General features: G+C 53.2%; 1 protein-coding gene across 1 annotated transcript in view; it reads left to right on the top strand.

The window, feature by feature from the left end:
- Nucleotides 1-23,368, top strand: part of ZBTB40 (zinc finger and BTB domain containing 40) — a 132,822-nt gene extending 109,454 nt beyond the window's left edge. Inside the window, exons 19-31 of the mRNA XM_075520547.1 lie at nt 11,450-11,605; nt 12,651-12,986; nt 15,323-15,447; nt 15,653-15,815; nt 16,293-16,389; nt 17,028-17,095; nt 17,639-17,764; nt 18,483-18,668; nt 19,297-19,358; nt 19,749-19,958; nt 21,214-21,363; nt 22,557-22,747; nt 23,149-23,368. Coding sequence (XP_075376662.1) covers nt 11,450-11,605; nt 12,651-12,986; nt 15,323-15,447; nt 15,653-15,815; nt 16,293-16,389; nt 17,028-17,095; nt 17,639-17,764; nt 18,483-18,668; nt 19,297-19,358; nt 19,749-19,958; nt 21,214-21,363; nt 22,557-22,747; nt 23,149-23,308 — 2,030 coding nt within the window. The 3' untranslated portion in view covers nt 23,309-23,368. The remainder of the gene's footprint in view (nt 1-11,449; nt 11,606-12,650; nt 12,987-15,322; nt 15,448-15,652; nt 15,816-16,292; nt 16,390-17,027; nt 17,096-17,638; nt 17,765-18,482; nt 18,669-19,296; nt 19,359-19,748; nt 19,959-21,213; nt 21,364-22,556; nt 22,748-23,148) is intronic.
- The last annotated feature ends 431 nt before the right edge of the window (nt 23,369-23,799 follow it).

Genomic DNA, 23,799 nt, shown 5'->3' with positions numbered 1-23,799 from the left:
TTTCCGGAATGATTTATAACCCCAGTGGATCTGTCGGAGTTGGAAATTAGCCATTTTAATTGTCAGGCGGACAAAAGCAGGATTCCAGTGGCTGTCGCCCCAGCAATTTTTCATTCTCCATCACAGGGATGAGATGATATAAATCACTCCTTGTGGCCCTAATAATCTTTCTATAAATATCAGGGAAATTCATTTTTTGCTTGGGGGGGGAAATTAGAGAGAAGATACTTTGCCTCTATGGCAGTGTTTAAAATGTGATTCCAAATTAATTTCCTTCCTCCTTTCACAGCTGGATGCCTTATTTGTCAAAGCTAAAGATGTTTGAACAGTGGAGGTTTCTCCCCCTTCTCTTTAACGTTCATTTTTCTAAGGACCTGCCAGAGTGATAGAAGACAGCTCAGGAAACCAGATTATGGCCATAGTTGTTCCCAGCCCTTCAGAGGAGAAGGAAGGCTGTGCCACAGAGCTGGGAAGGATGGGGTGAGGTGGGATGTGGTGGAGGATTCGTAGGAACCAGGGTAACTTCACTGCCTCTCATCCCCTTTACTGTCAGCCATCACCTTGGATGCCCCTTTGTTTGGGCAGGAAGGTGGTGGCTGGGATCTCTGACTCCTTGCACTTACTCCGGCAGGATCCACACGTTTCATCTTGTCCTGATGTTTCCATAAGGATGTGAGGGGCAGTTTCCATGGGATCGGGGGGCCAGATCTCAGCCCAGGGCCACTGGGGTCAGGACCACGCTAAGGATGCCAGCTAGCCTGGCATCAGATGTGTCACAGCTCTGCATTGCACAAGACATTTGTCCCCCTTATCTGTGCCTCATGCATCTGCCCGATTTCTCTTCAGAGGCACAGGACCCTCTTTTCCCGCTGTGGCTGGGCACGAGTGCTGCAGTGCCTTACTGGACAGAAACCAGTTTTGAGCCTGAATTGCCACAGGTGCTGATGGGGTCCTGGGGTCTGCCAGCTCCTAAAATTCCCAGCTTCTAGTCCCATAGCATCTTCTGCCACAGCCACCCCAAGGATGAAACCCCTTGGGGTCTCTCTCCCAGGGCAGCACAGCCCTGCTGTCCCACTTGCTTTTCCCCTCTGTTTTCAAGGCTCTGAATGACTTTGCTTCCCTCACCCCCATCATCCACAGCCAGCCTCGGATGTGCTGCTCTTTCCTCCTTGAAACGTATCAGTCCACAGCAAGACATGTTAGTATCTTTTACACACAGCAAATAGCAACTGCTCTGCCTAAATAGCAGAATAAGCAATAGCATAAGTGAAAAGGATCTGTCCCAGCAATTTATCAGATAAGAAGACAATCAGCATAATTCACCTTCTTTATATGCAGCTGCTGTACAGGACAAATAAGAGACCCATTTCAATGTCAGTGCAATTAGAGAAATGAGAAAGGGGAGCACTTTAACCCTGGGCCTGCTTCTGTGGGAAGGGAAGAAACCCACAAGCCACCTCCTCAAGCAGCCATGAGGCTGAGAGCCGGGACATGCGTACCACATCCTGTGGATGGATGGAGAGGTGGACAGGGAGGCTCAGGCAGGTGAGGACTGTGGTTCTTCACCTACACCCCTCCTACAAGCCCTGGCCAGTCCCTCTTTCGGGAGGGCTGTTGGGCTCCTGAGCCACCAAAGCTTTGGGGCTGTGGCCCTTGCATTGGGGTCAGCCTTTTGGGGCGGAATTATTCCTTGGGCTGTGCTTGTCATCAGCTATCAATGAGCAAAACTGGAAAGTTGGGCTAAAATCTGTTCAGCTGATTGCGAGTTGTACACATGCAGAGAGTTGGTTTGGGCCATTGGTAGCAGTGCCACGGCTACAGATCATGGTGCTGCTCTCTGGGAGCTGACACAAACCCATCCATACATCCAGCCATCAGCCATGGAGACCTCCAGGAGTGCAGAATCTCCCAGGAAGGTTTTTCTTTAATGAACAAATGAAAAAGGGTAAAACAGAAGGGACAGAGCCCCTTCCCTGCTGTCAGAGCAGGTGGATGAGCCTTTGGCAGAAATGCAGTTCCCAAAGAGCATCTTTGCAGTATATCCATGGGTTTCAGGAGTGGGACTCGCTGTTCAGACGTTTTTGTCAAAAGCCTGGGACCAGGCATCTTAGCCTCTGGGTGTCCTGATTGCTCTGGCTGCTTTCCCTTTGCGATGCTCAGGGGCTTCAGCTCAGCTGTTGCCTTTGGCTGGAAAACAGTGAGGAGGGAGCAACAATTAGGCAATTGCTGCTCCATCAGCCCATTTGCACATGAGGACGGGTGTTTGTAGCCTGCCAGGGCTGAGCAAGAATAGCTACCAAACAGGGGTCTGATGTGTGTGGCTGAACGAGGATCTGGCCCTGGGGTAGATTTTACCCAACTCTGCTTAAGCTGAAAAAATGGCCTGTGTCCTCTGGACAAGGAGAAGAAAGGGAGGCTGTCACTGCCGGGACCCTTTCCCCTCCAGCTCCCAAACTGAAGGAGAGATGGGAATAGGAGAAGGACTGGTGGCCCCTCATGGACAAAACCCTCTGCTGCTGGGCTCTGTTGTGCCTCCTGTGGCACACGGGTGGTGGAAATGGATCTGGAGAGTCTGGTTGGCAATCTGGAAGCCAGATAATTTTTTCCAGTTGGTGAGATTCATGCTGATGAACCAATCAGCAAATTTAATGTACCTTAAACCTTCCTCGTGGGCAACTTTAATCGAGCAATTAAAACACCATGGCATTGCTAATTAAGAGGAGAAAATACCCAGCTTGGTAATTATGTGCTTGTGAATACAGTTTTGCATCCATGGACCTTTATGAAGAAAGTCAGTGGAGACTGACTTTCCAGCTGGCGGGGCAAATGGGGGGCAGAGCTGTATGGTGTGAGAGGAGGGGAAACCCCATCCAGCTGCACCCCATCACCCATGTACTGTGCTGATGGGCACAACCCTAGCCACACAGGCTCAGGGTAAGCCCTAGAAACACCAGGGGACAAAATGACACAGGTGAAACCATTGGCAGGGGAAGCCAGGTCAAAGACATGGACTCCAGCTGTGCTGTGCTGGGCAATGACCTGCGGCCACAGCAGCAAACCTTTGCAGCTGTGTGAACAGATGTGGTCCAGATGCTGATATTGGAAGGGGAGGAAAGGTGGAGGCATGCGACTTGCTCTCCTTGGGCTTGGGTGCGAGGGGATGGAGCCCTTTTCCCAGTGCAGTGCAGGTGGGGATGCTGCTTGCCCCTGGATACCTATGCAGGGAGACCACAGCCTGTACTCCCTTCCTTCAGTGCCGAAGGGGTGGAGAAGCATGCAGGGAGGAGGAAAGATATGCTAATGGTTTAAGGGAGCCCATGAGAACCTTGCTCCATTCCATTCTCTTCCCAAACTCCTTATCCCTTTCTAAGTCAGAGGTGGTCTGAGAAGCCTCAGGCTTCTCTCCCCTTTTTCTGCTAACAGTGGGTTTTTTCCCACTTGTATAAGAACATCACAGAGTAACCATGAGCTCCTTGTGTTATCTCTTCACATGAAACAGCCGATACAGGCTGCTCAGTTGGAAACAGGACACTGGTCTTGCTGGGCTGACTCCAAGCAAACCTTCTTTTTCCTGGCTCTGAGCTACATGAGGTCCCCAAAAATGTGCCTGGGGGTCACACATGCCTCTGTCAGTCAGTAAACCTGGGATTTCAGTGCACCCATTACCAGGCTGGGCTCTACCTCCCTTAGGTCCTGCTGGAAGCATATGTACCATATATCAAGGTGACAGATAAATATATGTCAAAATACCCTGTCATTGCAACTCCAAACAAACATGTTGGAATACATTTCACATTTTTTTGCAGATTGGTGTGGATTTCAAGGAGGCTTTCTATGCAAGTCCCAGCACACACGTCATCTCCAAGCCGCAGGCTTGGTGGCTGTGTTGCACCTCAGTGACGCCTGCTCAGTCTCCTGTGCCTGCTGGCAGGGCACCAGGCTGTTGTACCCAGAGCTAGACTGCACCAATGCCCTGGGTGCCCACTACAGAGGGCTTCTGCCGTGAGCGTACCAAAATAAACCTTTCAAGGGCAGGAGCAGTGACAGTTTCGAAGATGCGCTATGGGAGTTATGCAAATGTCCTTTCAGTGATGCTAGGCAAGAAAATCAAAGAAACTTAGTGACTCACAAGATTTTCATTGTTGGTTTGCAAGTCAGTCAGCCGCTTTGTAAAATACAGGCAATATCAGCTGGTAAGATTATATCGCCTTCTGTTTATCTCATGCAAAGCCCCACACCCTAAAAAAAAAAAAAAAAAAATCCAAACAGGTTTTTTTCCCAACCACATAAGCTAGGACTGTTCTGGATCCAGGCATCAGACTTCAGATGGGAACAGACTGCAAAGAAGATGTGTCAGAGACACAAATTGCTTGCAAGGTTTGGGCTGGACATTAGGAGAAACTTCTTCCCCTGGAAAAACTTCTTCCCCTGGAGGATTATCCAGCCCTGGGATGGGATCCTTGGATTCACATTTGCCTCATACCAGGACTTCCATCTTATAGTCCCAGACCTGGCTGCTAATTAGTCTGTTTGGATCCTGGGTATGCTGGGCTGTGTGTGCGTGGCTAATTCAGCTCAGCAAGCATGCTGGAGAAGGCAGGGTGCAGGACAGGGTGATCTCAGTATCTCCAGCACCTTCACTCCCTCCTCTAGAACTAAAGCAAGCAGCTAATTGCATTTACTAGGAAAACAAAATAAAGCAGCCCTGCTTTAAACACTTAAAACCTTTTTTTTTTTCTTTTCCTGGTTAGGAACAAATAAAAAGGACAGAGATGACTGCAGAGCTGCCCTTTCCCCACCAACAGAACAATATGGTTTTTGTCCCTGGCTGAACATTTTATTGTTTGCCACTTTTCCTCTGAGTTTGCTGTGTTTAGCCTCTGACACAGATGAAGGGTGAAAATGATGCTAGGCTGGAGTTCAGGGAATTGATGGGGGTGAAACAACTTTCATTTGTGCTTGGTAGGTCTCTGTAGTCCCTATAAGAAGTGCTGAAGAGCAGCTGGACTGTGATGGATGGATCTGGCAGCACTCAAAGACCATCACCAGTTTTGGAATGTGGTTTTTTTTTTTTTTGGTTTGAACTCTTCTTTTCCACAGAACTTGGTCGGGTTCAGGTCATGAACACAGATTGTTGCTCTGGATTACCAATGTGCAGGTGCCTGGGAGGCTGTCGCTGGGGACTTTAGAAACAGGCAGCCTGCAAGAAAAACCTGGCATTTTGCACTGGTACTTACACTGAAGATGGTGTAATGCAATGGGAGGCTGGGGACCTTAAATTTGCTACCAGCATATTTGGAGGCTTGGTGTGATCACCTTGCATGGGGAAGATGCTCCTCATCCCACAGAGCAGTAGGACCGTGCCAAAAATTTGGTCTGTACTTGGCATGAGATCCAGATCCCACCCATGTCATCACTTCTTGTGTGATGACTTCTTCCTCTTCCTGAAAACAAGATGCTGCCGCTGACACTTCCCCGTGAAGGAGAAAGGGATCCAAAACCTGGTGGTGCTCAGCTGTGCGGGGGCGAGGGCTGTACTGGCCCCTGCAATGCTCTTGCTTCTGCTGGAGTGCTGGGCACCCTTATTTTAAAGCTCAGTCCCTGTATATATCCATAGCCATATGCATGTGGTGAGAGGGCTCACATACATACCCTCGAAAGCTGCATACTGGTTCCTGCAGGGGCTGGGATTAAGTTCTTTGTGTTTTGTATGTCCTTTCCTCATTTATGCATCTTTGCTCTCTGAAGCCTTGCAGCAGGGATGCAGGGTTACCTCCAGCACTGTCATCTGCAGGGGTGGCTCCCATTTGGCCCCACTCCTTTCTGAACACAATGTTTTCTGGGTTTGGTTTTGGCCTGGTGAAAGCTGTTTTTTTCAAAAGCCTTGGATAGTTCTGTGTAAAACCCTCCGACAAGACTGAGTTTTGGAAACAGCTTTTTTCTAATTCTAGTTAGGCTGCCTGTTTCCATCCGGCTCCTGCAAGCTGTAGTGTTTCCCCAGATAAGCTTTATCTTTATAAGCCTTTGCTCCAAGAGCGTGCCAGGCTGTCTCACCTACATAAGTCTGCACAGCGTCACCTCGACTCCACTGCCGTGGAAGGATGTCTGCACCAGGCAGTAGAGCAGCACTCACAGCAAACTGGGATTTGGATGTTTCCTGTTTTTTTTTCTGTTTTTTGTTTTGTTTTGTTTTTTAGAAGATGTAGGGAAGAAGAGCAGGGCAGAGTCAGAGGTGCTTTCAACAGTACTGAATTCAAGGCAAGAGGCAAGACCTGCTGATTTTTTTATGGCAGCACCATGCAGATGTCCAGTTTGGGGTGCAGCCAGCGATTCCAGTTTGCCCAGCACTAGAAGTGGAATTACTCCACTTGGAAGAGCAGGGCCCTCCTTATACAACTGGTCCTGGTGGCTGTGAAATCTGGGTGTTGAGCAAGAAGCTGTGCAGGGTGCCCTTTGCTGCATGTGCCATTTGCTTGCAGCCTGATGCGTAGGGTTTTGCTAGCTTTGTAAAACCTTCATGGGTGAAAACTCCCCCTGTTCCCCTCTCTGCAACATTTGGGGGGGAAAAGGAGTGTGAGATGGGTTGAATTGTGGGAAGAAGGGCCAAGCAGCAGGGAGGTGATGTGAGGTGGAGTCTGGGGTGATGTGAGACAAGTTCAGGTGTGTAGAGTGGTGTGACAGGTTGTAAGGTAGTATTGGGGGTGGGAAGGGTTGTGAGCTGTGCAAAGGGGCTGCAAGGGGGGAATTGGGCTGTGTGAAGGGCTGTAAGGTGGTGCCCAGGTGCTAGAGGTAAGGCAATGATCGGGGTGTGAGACAGTGCAGAGGCAGGCAGCGTGCAGAGGATGCACAGAGCATCAGCAGGGCTGTGGGGCGATGCATGATCTAGGGACCAAGAGTTTGCCTGAGAGAGCCACCCCAGCCAGCCCCCAAAACCCCCTCCAGACCACCGACCAACTTGAGGACAGAGCCTGGGCTGACCTGGGATTGCAGGGAAAGGGGAGCACAGCCTTGCAAAAACACAAGGTTTGGTGCAATGAGGCAGATGCCTCTTTTTAAGACATGACTGTGAATAACATGCTTCTGTTTCAGTGTCTGTGTCATGTGGGAGCTGAGATTGGAGGCATTATGCTGAAACTGGATTGAAAGGAGCTGGGATTTTCTGTGCTAGCTTCTCCCGCAGCCTGGAGGGCTTTGGGACTGGTGCCTGTCCCTGGCTGTCACAGTGGCTATGACACCCTTATTTCCATCTCTGTCTCTTCCCAGCACTGCCAAAAGGAGGTACATGGCGGCTCTTCTGGTGCTTGCTGATGCCCAGCTTTGTTGCAGGGTCAGGGAAAGGGGCAATTGGTGGCACTGGTGCCACAGAGCTGCCCCATGACACCCTCTCAGCTGTGCCTTCACCCTGCCCAAACCTCCTGGGCTGAGGATGGAGCTGTGAGGGAGTGACACGGGGTCAATGCTTGCATTTGCAGCCCCACTGAAGTAGCCCTTGGTGGTCCCACCAGGGCCACCTGCAGAGCACTAGTCCCAGATGGTGACTTCAGACTGAGAAGAGTGGCTCATTCCTGGCTAGCGTATCCTCGACAGGTTCATCTATCATCTCCCGAGCTCTGCCAGTTTATTAGCAGACGTTGTCCTGTCCCCAGAGGACGGAGAGGGAGAGAAACAAATGGACCGAACTACAGATGGCTGGCAGAGCCCTCCCCATGCTCACTGTTTCTGAGACAAGCCTGCTGCTCCGGGGCCCCTTGAGCAGGCGATGCATGAGAGAGTGGGGCTGGTGGGCTAGGAAAAACAGGCAAGATGTGCTGTTCAGGGTGGGGGGATCAGTGGAAGCCCCATGGTAATGACCTCAAGAGGTTGGGGTGATAACTGGGGACCCACCTATGCGACAGAGGGCTCAAGATGTGCTCTGTCAAGCACAGGTTTAGTGTTGGTTATTGTAGGCTCTGCTTGTGACACTGGGACCAGCCAGGTGTCTGGGCTGCAAGCCCAGTGTAGGTGTGCAAGTCTTGAGCTGGGCTGCAGGTGAAGGTCTGCTGCTGTCCCATGTGCACTGCAAAACCACCCCGTGAGATGAAACTGCAAGGTCAGGCAGCCTTGGCTGGGGCTTTGCAAGGGGAATGGCACTGGGGACAGAAGGAGGACACCGGTAGCAGGACTTCAGCTGGTCCACAGAGAGGCAGGACCCAAGATCCTCAGACACAGAGCAAGGGTATCAACTGCATAAAATAATAAAAAAAAAGAAAACCCCACCTTCTACAGGGCTCCTGGGAGGGCACTTCTGACAGGTGCAGTAGCTGGTTGCAGTGAAGACAGCAGGACAACGGTTCTGCACCTCCCTAGTGGGTGACTTCAGATTTCAGTGGCCTCGGTGTGTGCTACAGTCATGGCTGTGGATTTTAGACATGGTATGTTTGACTGAATTTTTCTTGCTGGCCACTTCTCTGATGGCTTGCTCTTACCAGAGCTAACCTGGGAGGTCCTGGTCTTCCACATGTCATTGGCCTGGCATGAGAGAGCTCAATCTATAGCAGGACATGCCTGTCATCCTGTACTGTAGGGATTTCATATCTTGTGCAGGTTCCAAGCTGGTGCCCTGTCTTCCGTGCCTGCGAAAGGCTTTGCACGTGTGTCCTGCTTCCATCTAAAGCAAGCACTGAGACACACGGAGGGGCATGGCCCCATTCAGAACAGTGCCTGCCCCAGCCCCAGTTGCTCTCCAGGCCTCCTCACGTGCTCGTGCTGTCCAGGTGCTGGAAGGTGGCTCTCAATGGCTCTGCCCTGGTGCACAAATTCACCTGTAATTTGTCATTTAGCATAATTTCCCCCAGGTGCGTCTAAAATAATTGTGAATCATTGCTACAGGTAATTAATGGGGTTTTTTACAGCATTAAATGCTAAGTTATTACAATTGCTTGGTGCAAATCTGCTGTGCTTCGTGTTCCCATCCTTCCTGTTGGCCTGTCTCTCCATACCTGATACAGCACTGACTTCTCTATCTTTAAGTAAATATTAGTGGGGGGAACCACTCCAGTGCTTCTTGAATCAAGAGTCCCTGGTTGCTGGTTCCTGCATTGGTAGAGAAGACAGTGGTTTGAAGGTACAAGGAGGGGTTCACACAACAAGTTGAAGGTGGCAAATCCTGGCATGCACACTGGCTAGCGTGGACTGTGGGGCTGTCTTGTTGCTCGATTCCCATCTGGTCGGCTGTGCTCATGCTGTGTCTTCATCCTTTCCCACACAGAGGAACTGGGAACTTTTCTTTCTTAGAGGTTTGCTTTTTTTTTTCCACCAGCTGGCTACCCCCCAGATTTGTCCCCACCTGAGAACAGGGTGTAACAACACTCATCTCGGTCTTACAGCCAAAAACAAGGGGTTGCACACATGTTGCAGCATCAGGCAGAGGGCATTTGGTAAAGGCAAAGAGTCCCTGTCTCTCTTGGCGTGTGGCATCACGAGGACCAGTCAGCACCAGAGCTTGGCAAATGTCCTGGGCTGTCTTTGGTGCGGTTGGCTGGGGACAGCAAACCTCCTCTCCCAGCTCTGCCTCCCCTGTTTTCTCTCCTCTTCTGATGCCCTTGAGGAGGTGAAAGTTGTCAAGAGAGCTGGGGAGCAAAGCCAGCCCTGAGCTGCTGCAGTTTCCTCATAAGTCACATCTGCCTTCCCTTGCATCCCCAAATTTGGGCATTTCTGCTCCTTGCTCTGATGCTATTCAGGGACTGGAGGAGCAGGGGTTTGGGAACAAACTCTGGAGCTTCTGGCCTTTGCTTTTTCCAGCCTGCTATACCAAGTTGTGATACCAACCTGTGATACCAACATCTCTGGCATGTGCAGCACGTGTACATCCTGTTGGTGCTATTTCTCCCCTGTCTTTAAAGTAGCATTCAGTGCGAAACTGCCACAGAAGCTGGTGACAGAGTCTGAAGAGGGACCAGCAAGCCAGCAGGGATGTGTGTGGCTGGAGCACTGCCTTCAGCTGCCATTGCTGGAAGTAGCTCGGTTATAGAGGCTGTTGTATGACTGTGCAGCGTGTGATACGTGAAATATGTTGGTAGCAATCAGTCCAGGGAAATCTGTGGCAAGGAAAGGACTATTATTAATAAGAAAACAAATCAGCACCTAGAAGTAAAACAAACAGCCAGCATGGAGGGACCCAGACCACTGGGGATGCTGGATCACAAACAAAACCCTTCTACATGCTTGGAAGCAAAAATTGAGGAAGTATGCAGAAGTGGCCACTGGGGGTAAAGATGGGAAAATGAAGGTATTACTACCTCAGTAGGGAAAACCAGAAATGAGGCAGAGCCAGGATTAATGCTTGAATCACTGGAAATGGTCCTAGAAGTACTTGATGAATAGGACCTAGACAGGAAAACAGGACCCAGACAAGAGCCTGTTTTCCTTACTTGGAACTTAAATCTGCAAGAGAGGACATATCCTTCCACCCCCAGACAGACACCTGACATGCCACATGTCACTCTTGAGATAATCGATTTTCCTAACAAGAGATGAGTTGTTTGTTTGTGTGACAAATGATTCACCCGAGGGGCTGCTAGGAGAGGTGGGGGTAGGATGGAGCAGACTCATGCCAGCCCCGGCGTGGGATGAGCATGTGCTCCTGCCGCACAGCCCCCAGCACCAGGAGGAGGCAGAGCAACTGAAGGCAGGTTGCGTTGTCAGAAAAAACTCAGGCTGGCTCATTTGGCCTTGCTGTCCCTCTGCAGAGAGCAGGCAGCATGCATGCACTGCCAGTTTGCTGCAATGTGGAATAAGAGAGGGTGTTTTCCCTTGTTTTGTGCAAGTTAGTTTGTCCCTTCATATAGCAGCACACCAGGGGCTTGCAGAGGGACATGCATCATGTCCCAGGTGTGGAGCTTTTAATTCGTGAAACCTCCCACATGGATGCTTTTGGACACCTGGGCACACCCAGTGTGAGTAGTGTGGTAACCACTGTGAAGTGAGGACTGTGCCGTAAATTCGCCCCCTAAATGATGGTTCTTAGAATACTTTACAAGGTGATTTCCAGTGCTGCCTGGTTTGATCTTTGCAGCCCGCCCTGCCCCGGGGCCAGACAGTGGCCCAGAGGGGTGGCTGCAGTGGGGAGAGCTATGGCCAGCAGGCATGGGTGCAAGGAGACCACCTCAAGCTTTGCAGGCAGCTTGCAAAAAACAGAGGCACCCAAGTCTTCTTATGAAACAGTGGGGAACAGGTACCAGGATGGCAGTAAGTACAGCCTGGGGGGAGAGACAAAAGCAATTTCCACAGAGCCTGGTTTCCAGCTGGAGGAGGGACTCACCCAGACGCTGGGGAGAAGGGCTGATTTCCCATGCACAGGGACGGGGGTAAAAGTGGGGGTCCAGCTTTGCGCTGGTGGGATTCGCCAAGCCATGGGGTGCTCCTCGTCCAGGTGCATCCCTCTGACCTCTGCCTGTTGCCTCCTCTGCAGCCTGCCAGCTGGGATTTTACAAGTCGGCCCCTGGGGACCAGCTGTGTGCGAAGTGCCCCTTGCACAGCCATTCGGAGAGCCGGGCAGCCCGTGTGTGCCGCTGTGACACCAGCTTCTATAGGGCGGTGCAGGACCCCCCCTCTGCTGCCTGCACGCGTGAGTACCCCGGCTGCCAAGGCACCCGTCCGCCCTGCAGCGGGGCAGGTGTCATGTCCTCAGACAGAGCAGATGCTCCAGATCCCATCAGGCACCCTTGCCTCGGTGCATGGCCTTTCAACCCCGGGTCTCCCTTCGGCACACGAGCTGAGACCCCCTTAGCTGCACTCCCTCACTGCGCTCTGTCTCATCCTCATCCTGCTGCTCTCCAAACATCCCTGGACAGAGTCTGCTCCCCTCCCAGGGCTCTCTCCTGCAACGGAGCAGGGTGAGACCATGGCTTTGCCAGCAAGCCTGCTCACACACCAGCCAGCGTGTCAGCCGCTTGCTGGCTGCTTCCCTTTGCAGAAATGCCCAGGGTGGTCAGACCCCTGGGAGGCCGTGGGGCAGCACAAGTGCTGCTGCACTCTCCTTCATTGTGGGTGGATGGTGGCACCAGGCTTGTTATGTGGTTTCCACTCAGCTCTCTGCAATAGGCTACTTTGAGGGGCCTGATACTATTAAAAGGGGACAAGAGAATCCCAAGTGGAGTCCTCCTCTCTGCAGCTGGTCCAGGTGGGCAGAAAGGCTGCTAGCTGAAGTCAGGGTGAAAGATCGGTCAGCAACATCTGACTTGTGTTTCCCTAGGGCATATCCACTCAAGATTGTTAATCTCAGATGCGAGTTTGCCCTTCCCTTTAGATGAGCAGGTCCTGCTCAACACCCTCCAGCCCATTGACACCTTGGCTCTTCCCCCCAGATCTTCCCACATCCCCATTGCTTCCTGCTTCCCCCAGAACAAACATCAGCTCTTCCCTGCCTGTCACTTGGCATCCTGATCCAGAGCACCTTACCTCCACGGCATTTCACCTCAAGACCTGTCTGTGTCTTTGCTGTCTCCTGTTTGGAGCATTTCCCCCTCTGAGCAGCTCTGTCTTCCCTGTAGCATGTTTGTACGTGTGGGTACGTGCTGCCCAAGGTGCACCCCTCTGTTGATCTCATGCTCTGCCAGTCCCAACATGCTTCAGTAGCTGCGGCTCTGCCTGAACCTCTGCTTCTTTTCCAGGGCCCCCCTCTGCTCCTGTGAACCTGATCTCCAGTGTAAATGGCACTTCTGTGACACTGGAGTGGGGCCCACCCCTGGACAAGGGGGGACGCGTTGACATCGTGTACAACGTGGTCTGCAGGCGCTGCACGGGGGATGCTGGCCAGTGTGAGGCATGCGGCAGTGGGATCCGCTTTGTGCCGCAGCAGATGAGCCTGGTGCAGGGAGCACTGACGGTGACCAACCTCCTGGCCCACACCAACTACTCCTTTTGGGTGGAGGCCGTCAATGGCGTGTCTGATCTCAGCCTGGAGTCCAGGAGAGCTGCAGTCGCCAACATCACAACAAACCAGGCAGGTAGGAGGAGCAGACACCCCCCTCCAGGCTTTGCCTGTGTGCGTGATGCTGATGTTGCTCCAACATTGCCCCAGCCAGTATCTGCAGGAGCCAAAACCTGCCCTAGCAGCCAAGGGCTGGTTTGGTGATAGGCATGGGGACCCCCAGGAGATGTGACCCCTATCCTCTCTGCTGCTGGAGGTAGGTTCAGGGAGCTGGGGTGCGCTGGAGACAAGCTGCTGCCCAAGGCAACACTTACCCTTCTCTGGTTCGTGGTATCCTTTTTCATCTTCCTTTCCCACTACTTCAGCCTGCAGCCACTGGTGGAGGCTCCTTTTATGCAGGAGACAGGGGGCACGGAGAACACTTGTTTATTGACAGGAACACTAAGTGGAGCATGAATCTTTCAGGCTCTTCCTCCAGCCTTCTGTTCCTTCCCAAAGGGCCAAGCAGCAGTTCATGCTCTGCTCTTAGCTCACACCAATGCCAGGCCCTGGCAGGTGACAGCAACGGTTGCTGGGAAAAGTCTCTCTCATGCATGTCTTACCTTTGCAAATCCTTTGCTGTGAAATGCTCTTTCCCCAGGAAATACTTCTGGGCAATGCTCTAGCCCAGGTGGGCCAGGACCTTGCTCCAGGGTCACCTGGGCATCTCCCCAGAGCAGAGCGCAGCTAAGCCCCTTTCCATGGAGCATGCTTCAGGCAGAGGGGACAGGGCAGGGACTGACCCTTCTTGTTAATCCTCGCAGTTGGAAACAAGCCCACGGGAATTTCCTGTGATGCTGAGCCCCTTCTGCTCTCACGGTGGTGGTGCCAGCAGGATAAACCTGGGGAGCCTCGTTGGGTTAGCTCATGGCTGGCACAAGAACAAGGCCCTGTTGTTATTAATGCCTGACCATAGCACTTCTTCAGTCGTCCGCTGAGTCCACATGGAAACGGCTCAGTCCTTCCGGCTCGCTCCTGCATGATCCCTCCAAGTGCTGACGAGCAGCATCAGCCTGATGCTTTGGAGGTGGATGCTTTTGGGAAGTGCTGAATATTCACATTTCAACCTCTCTGCTGGAAAGTGGATGCTGAGCAGGTGCTGTGAAACCAGCAGGGTGGGGAATTTGGTAGTGATTGAAGTTTAGCTGCCGCGCCTGCATAGTGCTGCAGCTGCTGCACACCACAGAGCATCCCTGCCCACCAGGAGGGGCTGAGGGACCCCTGCCGCACTGCACAGGGTGGCTTGCCTGTGCTGGGTGCTGGTCACTCTTGTCCCCCCAGCCTGAGGCGGCTAAGCAGGGCAGGAGCGGGTGCAGCAGAGATGCCCTGGGGCTGTTTGGAGAGATGGCATTGCACATGCCCCTGGGGTTTAGCTGATTCCCACCATCCACACCCTGTCCCAGCTCCCTGGGGTCCTGTGTCCCAACAGTGACTTCTGCTTCTCAGAGGAGCCAGCTCGCAGGTGAACTGAGCTATAACTGCTGCCTTTCAAGTCCCTGGGTGCCCCACTGCTGCTGCAGCCCCTGTGGACTCTTTTGGTCTCTGTGCTGGTCCAGCGACAACCCTGCGCTGCAGCCACAGCAGACAGCAGCTCCATCTTCCCCAGAGCCACCACATCCCATTTTTCATTCAGCAGTTAGGGTCATAAGGGGTGCCTGACCCCTTCCCATGAGTCAGACCCAATGGCTGCGCCTGGCCGTCACAGCACCCCACCATACTGTCTGGGGTCCTTCCAGGGGCGATTTTCCCAGAAGGAAAAGAGGCCGGTGAGTTCGATCCTCCAGCTGTGGCAGCTCCAATTCAGACATGGCAGGTACAAGGACCGATTCACAGGTTCCCAACCCAGGCCCAGGCAGATGACAAGTATCTCAGGGCAGGAGAGCATCCCCAGGGCACCTTTAGACTGATGCTCAATCCTTGGAAACCCCTCTGGGCATTTATCATCTCCCCTTTCCCTCTTCCCCAGCCCCTCTCCCCCTTCCCCAGGTGGGACAGGAGAGGTCAGGGTCCTGCTAGGGATCTCCATGACCTTCAGCCCCACAGCCCCTTCTCCTTTCTGGCTCCAGATCCACAGCAAAGCACTGGTGTCCCCTTCTGCCTGTGCTGGGACAGTGCCCTCCTCTTTGATCTCCTTGGAGCCTGCTCATTCCATGGGAAAGAGATTGAGGCAACTGAAGTGAACAAAAGCCTGTTTGCAAGCCCCTTCGCAGCACTCATCTCCACACGGCTTTAATTGAAACAGAAACATGGTTTAAACCAGGGGTCCTGCATGGGGCTCCAGTTCCACCCTTCCCTGCTGCTGTGTCCTGCTGCCCTCACCCATGCAGGACCCTCACCAGCAGGCACCTAACACGCTGCTGTCTGCATCCCCAGCCCCGTCCCAGGTGGTGGTGGTCCGCCAGGAGAGCACAGGCCAGAACAGCGTCACTTTGCTGTGGCAAGAGCCAGACCAGCCCAATGGCATCATCCTGGAGTATGAGATCAAGTACTACGAGAAGGTAATGCTGACCTTGCTGCTGCAAACCAGCCCCAGCGTGGTGGAGTTAGACAGGAGCATGGGTCGGTTTAAATCCTGCTGGTGCAATTGCTGCTATCAGCCAGCTATCATCCTGCTGCTATCATCCCTTGCACAAAGGACTATTTTGGAAGAATTTGTGGTTGTTGTGCTGATGCAGCAAGGTTTTTGGTGTTGCTTTTCCCCAGGACAAGGAAATGCAGAGCTATTCGACTCTGAAATCCAAGGGCACCACTGCCACCATCTCTGGGCTCAAGCCTGCAACCCGCTACATTTTCCAGGTTCGGGCTCGCACCTCTGCTGGCTGTGGGAGGTTCAGTCAGACCGTGGAGGTGGAAACGGGGAAGCCAGGTGGGTGTGTGCAGTTGTGGGATGTGGGAAGTGTGGGGCAGGGAGCATGGGGGATGGCAACGCCCTTGTCCATGGTGATTGTGCCTCTGCCATGCAGGGAGAGAGACTGGAGGCACATCTCCTGGGGTTTCAGCCTGCAGGGCTTGCTTGAGGTTGCCCTCCTGAGATGTGTTTATACATTAGAAAGAAGAGGGAGGAAGGATGTAGCAGTTAGGGCAGGGAAGGCCTGGTGAGGTCCTGAGGCTCCAGGCTCCTCTCTGCACTGGTTTGCTGTATCCCTATGGCTATCCCAGATCTGTGCTTGGTTTCCCTATGTGTAAATGGTCCCTGTACACTAGGAGGGCCCCAAAGATGGGGCTGGGTGTGGAATGGTGCTTTATCTTTGAAGAACATGACCCCAGTCGGGTAGGTGATTTTCTGAGCACAGCAGAGTGCTCCTCACTTCAGCTCACCTCCTTCCTACCCTGCTTCTTCCAGTCTCTCTCCGGTACGACACGATGACGATTGTCTGGATCTGCCTGACACTCATCGCTGGCCTCGTTGCGTTGCTGGTGGTCCTAATCTGCAAGAAGAGGTAAGTGTTTTCTGGAGGTCAGTGTGGCTTGTCACCAAGCAGGGCAGGAGGGATGGGAGAACTTGGGCACAACTTTTCTCCTCTCAGTTTGTCCAGAGCATCCATTGTCAGGGGTTAATAAGCAACCAAGAGACTTCATTTAGAAGTCACCGTGCCTCCACCTTCCCTGAGGCAGAGCCAATCTCCAGACCTTTCCCTCATGCCAGCAGGCTGAACATCGATAGTGATAGCCATAGCAATACTAGTACCAGCACGAGGGCTGACTGGTTGGGCTAGGAGGTAGGTCAGAATTGGAGAGAGCTCTTCTCCATCAGAAAGGTCCAAGAGGGACTATGTGCTGCTGCATCTCAGCATGGCTGAGCATTTGGAGCACACATGCCGCTGCCCAGAGGAGGCAAAAGGGCTGCAGCTTTTAGCACTGCCAAGCCTTGCAGAGCACCTGGAAAGTACCTTGCTTCAGGCCAAAGTGTCAGTCCAGCAAGACGCAGGGATGCAGCTGGTGGAGGGCCAAACGTTAGCTCCAGCTCCTCCTGGGCTGCCTACAGCCCTGGCACGCACTGCCTTCCACCTTGCCTTTGGGCTGCTTGTGGGAGTGAGGGACAGGAGCACCTCTTCTGATCCTTGTGTCCCTGTGGCAGGCACTGCGGGTACAGCAAGGCTTTCCAGGACTCCGACGAGGAGAAGATGCATTATCAGAACGGGCAAGGTAGGATCCTCCCTGCTGCTGCCCCTGGGATGTGAAGGACCTCAGCCCTGTGGATGGGCAGGGACCTGGACCATTACCCTCTGGCACTGCTGCAGTTTCCAAGGGGAAGGGTTTTGACCACTGCCTGCTCCCAGTGATGTGTCTAGGAGAGCTGGGCGGTGGCTCTGATCCCAGGGGCATCCTGGTAATGGGGTTGAAGTGCTGCACAGTGTGAGATGGGACTGCAGCACATTCATCCCAGACAGCAACAGGCCAGAAGAGTGGAAAATTCATCACAGGTGAGGGGTGGTGGTGGCGGAGTGATGGAGGTGGACAATCACATGGAGGATACCTGGGCAGCCATGTCCTGGACTACTCTGAGGACACTGCTATGCCAAAGAGTGCCTTGGCTTTCCTTGGGGCTGCAACCTCTGTGGCTCCTCAGCATGTTAACCCAAGAAGTCCTGCCCCTGCCCATCCTCTGCCTGGCTGCTGGGGACCCCTAATTCTCAGCAGGGCTGCCTGAAAGAGTTCATCTTCTCTCTCCCCTTTGAAACCTGGCAGTGAAGTTCCCCGAGTCAAAGTTCTACGTGGACCCCCACACGTACGAGGACCCCTGCCAAGCCGTGCACGAGTTCACCCGTGAAATCGAGGCCTCACGGATCAAGATTGAGAAGGTCATTGGGTCTGGTGAGTCCCCGGGCATGAAATAAACTCTTTGGAGGCACACTAGTGCAGAGGGTTGCTATTCAGTTGGTGTGGCACTGACGGCTCAGGCTGACACAGCAGATGGCTCAGCCTGTCCCGTGTGCTCCAATGTGGCCACCCTGCTTTCAAACCTCGGAGCAAGCATCTGGGGTGACAAGATGCAAATGAAATTGCAAGCAAAATGGTAAATTTTCAGAACAAAAGGGTTTTTTGCTTAGGGGCTGAACAGGGGCTGGCAGGGAAGCACGGGGCAGAGCCGGAGCTGGAGCTTTACCAGCAGCATCCGAGGGGCTTACGGAGGCTCACCCTGTGTGCTGAGGGACAGTGCAGAGCCAAACAGAGCAGCATGAGGAAGCCTGGCTGAGAGACATCTCTGCTGTTCTAAGAGACTCCCAGATTTGTTCATTAAAAGTAGCAAAGTAAGTGCCACTGTAATTACTCTTGGCCCATTGCCTTCAGTAAAAGGCATCAGAGAGAGGTGGTTTCTGATATTTCTGCCCAGTTCCCAGAGGTGGCACTGGAAGCCGGGGATGTGCAATCCTTTCTGTACTCGGATGCAGCGATGCACAAAGAGCCCAATTGTCCTGAGGGGCTGGAGCACACTGCGAATGTGCCGGCAGACTGGGTGGTTCATAGTGCTGGTGAGTCGGTGCAAAAAGCTGAGGAACTCCCCATGCTCTCACCTTCCCTTGCCTTGCAGGGGAGTCCGGAGAGGTGTGCTACGGCCGCCTGAAGCTGCCAGGGAAGAGGGAGATTCCCGTGGCCATCAAGGCACTGAAAGCAGGCTACACGGAGAAGCAGAGACGGGACTTTCTGAGTGAAGCCAGCATCATGGCACAGTTCGACCACCCCAACGTCATCCACCTGGAGGGGGTGGTGACCAGGAGTATGTGGCTGGTGGGGTTGGGACCCTATGGTGGGGCAGAGCTGGGACGTATCTCCCTGTGGGCACCCTGGGAGATGGGGGTCAGGGATCACTTTGGGTGCACTCCATCCTTCGGCTGCCCCAGTTGCTTGCTTGTCAGATGTCCATTGGAGAGGTCTCCTCCATCCCACTCCCTTGCCTTCTCTTACAGGACAAACTTTCCATGCGGCAGTTCCCCATCTTGCTCCACAGTGCACCCCAGGTCAGGGTTATTGGACTGGGGGGTAGGAAATGTCCTACGCATTAGCGTTTATTTTAAAGGCTGCCTGTAATGAATCATAATTTGAAGTCTTCCTTCAAAAAGGCACATTCTGATGCAAAATAATATGCTAATGGCATGCAAATTTCAGCAGGATAACAAAGCTGACCTAGCCACTTCAATAGCACCTGGAGGGACGAGTAAGTGTCAGGGTTAGTGCCACATCTCCACCGTCGTCCCCGTCCTGCACGGTGCAGGGGTGAGACTGCTCTGCGGGGCTGCAGAATATCCACGGGCCTGGATTCATGTCTCTCCCAGTAAAAGCCTGGCACTGGGCTTCCTGGAGGAAGGTGACTTCTCTGCTAACTTGACCTCCCTTGTCTTCTGCAGGCAAATTGGTAATGATTGTTACTGAATACATGGAGAATGGCTCGCTAGACACCTTCCTCAGGGTAAGGAGATCTCTCATATTTTTATTCATTGCACATCCCCCTGGGCTGAGTGACTGGAGAAGAGGCTGGTTCCTGCTCCTCAGCCTCATGGCCACTGTGACTCCTGCATGAGAGCAGTGTACTCTGGGCTCTCCCGTCTCCAGCAGACACCAGCTCCAGGGCATCATGGCCAGCTCCCCACAGCAGCACTGCAAAGGCAAGGGCACCTGCCTGAGCAGCTTGTCAGAGGTGCTGGGAGGGCAGGAGGTGGGATGGGGGTACAAGAGGCACTGGGGTTAGAGGGGGTACTAAGCCAAAGATGAGAGGTACTAGGGGGTTAGTTTAATGAGAACAGCATCAATAGGATGCTGGTGAAAACCACGAATGAACTCTGAGTTATTTCCTCTCCAGAAACACGATGGGCAGTTCACCATCATCCAGCTGGTGGGCATGTTGCGCGGCATCGGAGCAGGCATGAGGTATCTGTCTGACCTGGGCTACGTGCACCGGGACCTGGCTGCCCGCAACATCCTGGTGAACAGCAACCTGGTCTGCAAAGTGTCTGACTTTGGCCTCTCCCGCATCCTGGAGGATGACCCCGATGCTGCGTACACCACCACGGTGCGTGGCTCCTAGTGTTGCAGTCTTGTTGATCCTTACTGACGGTGATTGCCCCAGGCCACTGACAGATGGAAAAGTTAGACACTCTCAAGTCAACTCACAAGTTTCCAGAGACAATATGTCCATGACCACACTGGGTCCTGGGTCAGGAAGGTGACCTGAGTGACCAGAGCTCATGTATTGACCTACCTGCTGACCCTTTCCAATCCTCCCCAGTTTCTAGAGACACTGTCTCATGTTCCCAGTATGAATGCAAGCAGGGAGGTCACTAGAGGATGGAGCAGCCACCGGGAATGCAGAGACTTTGAGGCATCTTGGCACAGTGAAACCCACCAGAGCTGGTTGCTCTGGAGGAAGACTAGGTACATAGTCTGGATAGAGCTGAACCACAAGGATGCAGTGACAGGATAAGGAGCACAAGATCTCTAGTGAGGTCTCAGTCGGGGTATCCTGAAAATGAGGATGCCTTCTTGTTCAGAAACTCGTGATAAGATGGTATCTTGTGTTCCTCCTCTGTTGTCCTCAACCTGCTCAGAAGATTACTTCCCCAAAGGGACTTTCCCAAAGGACACATCATTCATCTTCAGTCCCCATCAATGAGTGTTCCAGAGCAGGCAGGACTCAGTTGGGTGGAGGCAACTCTCCCTAGAAAGGGGTACCTGAAAGGTGTTCCCAGGCACATCACACCTGCCCAGCTGCTCTGGGAAACCCACCTGATGTTCCCTACACCACAACTTTCCTCTTCAGATGTCTAGCAACCACATTTCAAGCTTAAATGTATTCTTAGCCCATATTGCTGATTTTTGTCAGCATGGTCCTTTAATTCAACAAGTCTTCCTCTTCAGTGCTTGTCTGCCAAAGCAGTAATGGACAGGGAGCACATGCCATCGCTCTCCTTGTCTGCTCAAGTCAGGCTCTCTGCCTGCACCCAGGGTCAGCTCCATGCTCTTGTGCTCTGGTAGCCCTCAGCTCCACTTCATCACTTTGAATTCCTCTCTCCTGGACACTGAGGGCCGGAATTGTGCATGAAGAAGACCTTGTAAAACAGCACAGCTTTTTCCTTGCTCTACTGGAAATACCTTGAAGTCATCCTTCAGGTATACCCCTAGGCTTATCTTGTGCAGATTGCCTCCTCAGTCCTTTCCAGAAGATGCAATCCCAGCGTATCGCTTGTCTAATCTGCTGTCCCCGCTGCAGAGAGGTAGGGATGCCTAAGCCCTGCATGCTCTGAGCCTCCACTGTTGCACTTTTTCAGGGAGGGAAGATCCCTATTCGCTGGACGGCTCCGGAGGCCATCACATACCGAAAGTTCTCCTCGGCCAGCGATGTGTGGAGCTACGGCATCGTCATGTGGGAGGTGCTGGCCTATGGCGAGCGCCCGTACTGGAACATGACCAACCGGGACGTGAGTGGATGCGGGGCAGCATGGTGGCAAACCTGCCTCTCCTCCTGCCCTCACCCAAGCCAGCCTAGCGGGGGTGGGGGGGCTGGGGAAAAGGGACCCGAAGAGCAGTCCTTACCTCTCACATCCCTGCAGGGCTGTGCACAGTGTGCTTGTCCCCTCAGTGGGGACATCAGTGTGTTGGCCATCATTGCACCTCACAGCCTTTCCCTTTGCAGCACCGTGGCTCCTGGCTGTGCCTAGTTGTGTGCGCTGTGGGTCTCCCTATCCCTGTCTGCTGCTCTGTACAAGCCTTTCTGCTGGCTGGAGAGCTTCAGCACATGTTGTGCCGCCTTTCCCATTCCCTGGAAGGGATCAGGGCTTCCCTGGGATCACTGCAGCCCCACTGCATTAGCCTGCCAGTCCCTCCTGCACCTGGTGCTGGGTGTCCATCCCTTGCACTGCCCACAGGAGGCTGCTGAGAGCCCCAGGCTTGCACCATGTGGCAGTAGGCTTTGGGCTTGTCAGAGTTATGTGGAGCCACTCTTACCTCAAGAGTAGCATAAAAACTGTAGGAAAATGTAGGTTATATTCCTGACTACAACCTGGGAACAAAATTTCCAAAAGGAGGCAATAAAATGAATATTTTGACTCTGCCAAAACCACAGGACTCCTTTTTTTTACCTATGGGGACTATAAACCTTCTCTCTGCTCTGACACTCCTGAGAGTCCCCTCTCTCCCTAGTGTTCTTATTATTTTAGAAAGTGGCTTTGGTGACAACAGGGCATGGATGCAGTGGCTTACACTACCTCCTCCGCACAATTCCTTCAAGCAGGGTTTCCTCCAGCCTTGCTGAGCGGTGGCAAGTCCTGCTTGTAGAACAACTGAATGTGAGTGCAGCTCTCGTTGGCTTGTCTGCTGGAGGGAAGCTGCAACATTTTAGGCCTGTTGGAACACTTAATAAATCCGCTGTTATAGCAGTGATTTCTTGTATGGGTATGGTCTCCAGCCTGCTTCCAGCTGTCCACAGAGACTGCACACAGCTCGCTGGCAATGCACTTGTTATTTAGCATGAATCTTGTGTACACCTGCCTTACTTCCTCATCTGATGGCCCCAGCAGCTCATGCACCAGGGATCTTCCCTGTGAGCTGCCGTGTGGGGTGCTGGGAGTCGGGTGGGGGTGCAGATCCATTTTGGCGTGTGGCTTCCTTCCAGGTCATTAACTCAGTGGAGGAAGGCTACCGCCTGCCTGCTCCCATGGGCTGCCCCACAGCCCTGCACCAGCTCATGCTGGATTGCTGGCAGAAGGACCGCAGCGAGAGGCCACGCTTCTCCCAGATTGTCGGCATCCTGGACAAGCTGATCCGCAACCCTGACAATTTGAAGTGCACAGCCACCGTGAACCGGTAAGGGCTCTCTGAGCCACTGCAATGAGCAGGGGTTGACAGCTGATGCTGGGCAGAGCATGTGGGTTGCAGCAAATAGGGGATATTTCTGTCCAGCTCTAGCAGCAGTGGCTTGCCCTGTGACCATGGACATGCAGAGGGCCCATGGGCACAGGTTGTGGTGGGCAGTGGGGAGCATCCTGCACTTTGCTGCCTTGCTCCCACCGTGGCATCCCCACACCAGGGCCTGGTCAAGTATGTGCAGCAGTGCCCACACAGTGGCATGCCTGCCTTTACCAGCCTGTGAGGGCTTTCTCTGTCCTGCCCCCATGTGCAGAGTCAGAGGCTCTTTGAGGTGGACCTCACAGCCTGGCCACCTAGGACCAACACCTCCTGGTCTAACCCTTCTATCATGCTCCCAGGTTCACCCAAACACCCTTCGACAGGGGGCTCCTCGACCTGGCCAGCTGTCTGACAGTGGAGGACTGGCTGGACTCCATCCGGCTGGGGCACTACCGGGACAACTTTGCCATGGCAGGGTACTCCTCCCTGGGCATGGTGATGCGCATGAACATCGAGTGAGTACCAGGGAACAAACAGCACTGGTAGGGTTGCCCTGCACCATCCCACTAGCCCTAAGCAGGGGCCATCCTGCCTTGGCTTGCTCAGTCTAGTTGGCCTCTGAGCCAGAGACACATCCCTAAGGAAACAGTGTTTGGCCCATACCAGGTTCGTGTTGAGACCTCAGATGATGCCCAAGGCTGTGCTGACCTTTGAAAGGAGGTGCGGGAGTCATACTGAGAGGGTGTGAGTAGCGAGTCACCTCTGGTGCTCTGTGGTGGCTCGCCAATGTCATCACAGGGTCATAGATAATTCGGGTTGTAAGGCGCTTGAGGAGCTCATCTAATCCAACCTCCTGCTCAAAGCAGGGTCAGATACAAGGTTGCTGTCTCCTCTCACTTTTGTTTCCTCTGCAAAAGGCATGTCTGGACCAGAGTGTGGCTGGCCCATACTGCGCAGCTTCTCTGGGTCATTGGGAAACAAATGGAGCTGGAGGGCACCTCAGAGCTTCT

Source organism: Mycteria americana, chromosome 18 (genome assembly GCF_035582795.1).
Source record: "Mycteria americana isolate JAX WOST 10 ecotype Jacksonville Zoo and Gardens chromosome 18, USCA_MyAme_1.0, whole genome shotgun sequence".
NCBI lineage: Eukaryota > Metazoa > Chordata > Aves > Ciconiiformes > Ciconiidae > Mycteria > Mycteria americana.
The sequence above is the reverse complement of the archived record's forward strand: the minus strand, read 5'-3'. Positions and strand labels throughout refer to the sequence as shown.